We start from the raw sequence: 4,151 nt of genomic DNA, 5'->3' as shown, positions 1-4,151 counted from the left end.
ACTACTGAAAGACACTACAGACTACGTTGCTTTCCTCTTCTCTTCTTCTCTCTTAATCTCTCCTACTCTTCCCTTGGATCGAACCTTGTAATCGGTATTATACTCTCTTTTCTTAATCTTAATCCTTTGATTGTTATTATTTCTTCCTTTCACTACTACAGAACTTGTGATGGACATCAGATTTTTCGCAATATGGACATCGGATACACAACCGATGTAGAGTTTGGTCATGTCCATTGTGGATTAATGGACATCGGATTTTAAACCGATGTCCATTAAAATTTGCGCATCGGATTTTTAGAAAAACCGATGTCTATTTGATTAATGGACATCAGATTTTTAGGAAAACCGATGTCTATTTGATCAATGGACATCAGTTTTTTGCAAAAATCCGATGTCTATAATTATTATTTTTTATAAAAAAAAAATTACGCTGTTGCCCATATTAGTCGTACACATGATGACAATGCAAAATAACTCCATAATCAAAAAACAATATATGTATACAATCAATCGGTTATCCAAAGCCAATTACAAAAAAATTTCATTTACATAATGTGTCAAATTTACTTAGACGACTAAGCTATACAAAAATATAAACCGATATGTAAACTGATTAATTGTTTTAAAAAAAAAGACCAAAGAGACAAGACTACTTGGCAGCCTCATATTTGCTCATCTCCCATTGGGCATATTACCCGGAGAATCTTGTTCAACACAACAAAGTTAATGAGAAAACAAAATATCAACATAGAAGATCCTATATAACTAACAAGACACATACATTACTGTATTTTAAGTATCACAACTACTAGCAATACACTCACTTGAACGTGAGGAGCAGAAAAGTCGAGGAGCATCGTATGTCCTAATCTATACTGCAAAATCGTTAGTAAGTAAAAAAAATACTACCTTTCTGCCTCTTTGACACTCGTCTGTCCTAATCTATACTTCATAGCATCGTATGTCCACCTTCATCGAAATTTTTAATGAATAATGATCCAAATGAACTAGGATCGAACTTATACGGATATGTTTCAAATTATAATTCAGTCAATTCTCCTTATCTAGGCAAAAACACAACCTCCTGAGCTTCAATTTTAAAGGTCGATGAGCTTGAGTCTGGTTGTCCAATCGCATCTCAAGCACATCCACGGCGTAGCTCAAATGAGCTCGTATCTATCTCTACTAACACACTGAATGTAAAAGTTCAAAAGCCTGGAATATAGTAATGATGCTATATGTAAAAGTTCTTGAAAAAGGTATAAACATTACCTGAATGCTACTACCTCGATAAATTCTGCATCAATCTGAAGAGTTACAGATGTATTAGAAAAATCTAGTGACTTCTCTTTGGTTTAAAGGGGATGAATTTAATTAAGATAACACTTACTCCCGTCTCTTCTTTAACTTCTCTTACTGCTGCCACACATATATCATTTCCCTGAATGTTCATCAATCCAACAGAGATTAACAGCATGCCTTATACTCTTATACGAAATCGAATTTAGTGGCATAAAGACCTTTAGCACTTTACCTCGTCAACAACACCAGTAGGGACCTTCCAGATACCAGTTCCTCGTAACCTGCCACTATTTTCTTGTAATACAAGCAGCTGGAAAAATAAAGGATAGACATTTAGGCCACATATACGATACTCAGATCCAAAGTGAGCGTAAAATTCAAACGCTTGTTTCTTCAAACTCGGTTTAGAGATAAGACAATCTAATAGTGTTTGGCATGAATGATCGAATCCAAGATCAAATCTCAATTCGAAATTTAATACCATGTTTCATGCTGCTATATCATAAATCCTTGTATAGCGAAAGGAAATAAAACAGAACCAGGGAAAGGGGCAATGATGAAAAACAGGTATGAAAACAAGTACCTCTCGTTTCTCCGTTAAGACAATAGCACCAATTACAACATGATGTGAGGCGTTTGCAGGGATTGTACAGATAGTTTGAGGAATCCAGTAAACATTACTACAACGCTAAATAGAAGAAATAGCACCATATCTCCACCAGTCAGAGAAGACCTGCACATTCAGGGAATGTAGCTCAGTTTTCCATTAAAACTACAGCCTTAAGATACTAAGAATAACTCGAAAAACCACAAAATAATTATTTTATATCTCCTCAGAAAGTTAAGGTTTACATGCTTAATGATAGTGTCAAGTATAAAATGTCGAGGTACCTGAGTTTCCCCCTCGATTTGAAAATGCAAGCCATGGCTGGAGGAAGAATACCGAACAAGAAACAGTTTGCATAAACCCAGCAAAGTCAAGAGCCTTTGAGAATGTCGATGGAATTAGTCAACTTACCCAGAATCAACAATCGATAGAAGATGGCTCAAAATCAATTGAATCAAAGAAATAACACAAAATAAATGGACAACTCACCTGAATAATCCTTCGAAGTAATAGCCAAAGAAGTATTTGGGCTAAAAAGAATTCTCAATTCCTACATATTAATTATATGACCCAATGCATTACAATAGTCGTTAAGAATAAGTTTCAGCTTATATTACTAAAGGCCTTATCTTTGTCTTGAATGAAGAATATTGAAACGTCAACAAAGAATAGATGGAATATGGAGGTTCAGTTGCTGATGCATACCTCTATATTCATGTAGCGATAAAAATAGCAGCATCTACGGTCAGCTATGTTAGCTGAGATAATCTGCAAAGATGGAACATAACTGGGGTTATGACTCATGAGGTATAAATAGCACCAACGGTCAGCTACGTACTGCCTACATTATTTAAAAGTTTGTTTAACAATGCCAAAAGCCCAAAAGTGAAGATACTCACTGAAATTTCAAGATCCTTAATGAACGGGCAGCTTTGAATCATACCAAGAGTAAAGCAAAATGCATCAGTATCAGTTCAAATTAGATTCGTCAGACATAGTTTATCCAGAAAGAACATTTGATGTCTAAAAATTGCATTACAGTTCATGTAGTGATAAAAATAGCAACACGCAGAAAGCAGAAACGGTACAATTGATTGTTACTACAAAAAAGATACAATCTTTCTACTCAATCTCCAAAAAATTGTAAAAAAATCGAACCAAAAAACATGAAAAATGGGAAAATCACCTCGGGTTTGAATTAAAGAGCTAAAATAGAAGCTGGGTTTGATCGAAAATTAATGTAATCAATGAATAAAAGCTAATTAATTCATCGAAAATAAACATAAAACCTAACAAAAATAACTAATCCAAAACAAACATGAACCCTAACAATTAATCGAATTGTATTTCGAAAATCAACACTCCAACTAATCGAAAATTAATATAAACCCTGACTAAAATAATTAATCCAAAACAAACATTGACCCTAAAAATTGACACTGCAATTAATCGAAAAAGTAAACCATAGAACATAATTTTACATACCTAATATTCAAATAATAGGACGGCAGGTCGATTTCACGCTTTTTCGGTGAGATGGCGAGGTGTTGAAGTGGCGTGGTGAAGGTTTTTTTTCGTGGTGAGTGAGTTTGAGAGAGAGGACTGAAAGATAGAGTATGTCGTGGTGAGTTTGTGAGATTATGTGAGGGAGTTTTTATGTGAGGGAGTGGTATAAGTTTATTTTTTTTTTAAGTCATTTTCTTTATTTGCTGCATTTTTAAACTTGAACGCCGCAAATAGCAATATAATTTAAAAAAAAAATTGTTATTTGATGCGGTTAGGCTAAAAGGCCTCAAATAGAGAGCCGCAAAAAAATATTTTTCTACTAGTAAATAGAGAGAGACAAGGAAATCTGGTAAGAAATACAAACAGATGAGACGGAAATGGGCGGCGGTGGAAGAGAAATCGGTGCGGCGGCGGATGGTGGTGGAGACAACAGAGAAGAGCAAGGCAAGAATGTTGCTAAGGACGAGGAGGGAGTACGAGGTTGAGGACGGGGTTGGTAGCCGGAGGGAGGGAGAGTGGGTACGGGGTTTTGGGGGTTAGGGTTTGGGAGTGAGAGTGAGGGAGAGGATTTGGGGAAGAATATATGTAGTCGAAATTATAAGTGATGGCGGTGACGCAAATATTTTTGCCGCCTATAATTTTCACTTTAGATGCACATCGGTTAAATGCAATGTTCCATGTCCATGACTTTTATATCGACATGGGTTTTATTAAATATCACATGTCCTTTAAA

General features: G+C 35.4%; 1 protein-coding gene across 1 annotated transcript; it reads right to left on the bottom strand.

Annotated features, from left to right (window-relative positions):
- Positions 1 to 716: 716 nt before the first annotated feature.
- On the bottom strand, positions 717 to 2,269 carry LOC141634268 (nudix hydrolase 2-like). Its single transcript, XM_074446494.1, has 5 exons — positions 2,249 to 2,269; positions 1,889 to 1,993; positions 1,538 to 1,615; positions 1,394 to 1,444; positions 717 to 1,310 (listed from the first exon to the last, which is right to left on the bottom strand). Exons 1-5 carry the CDS (start codon positions 2,267 to 2,269, stop codon positions 1,272 to 1,274), a joined length of 294 nt encoding a protein of 97 aa, XP_074302595.1. The 3' UTR covers positions 717 to 1,271.
- Between the last annotated feature and the right edge of the window lie 1,882 nt (positions 2,270 to 4,151).

The sequence above is a fragment of the Silene latifolia genome, chromosome Y (assembly GCF_048544455.1).
Source record: "Silene latifolia isolate original U9 population chromosome Y, ASM4854445v1, whole genome shotgun sequence".
Lineage (NCBI taxonomy): Eukaryota > Viridiplantae > Streptophyta > Magnoliopsida > Caryophyllales > Caryophyllaceae > Silene > Silene latifolia.
This window is presented reverse-complemented; position numbering and strand designations above follow the sequence as displayed.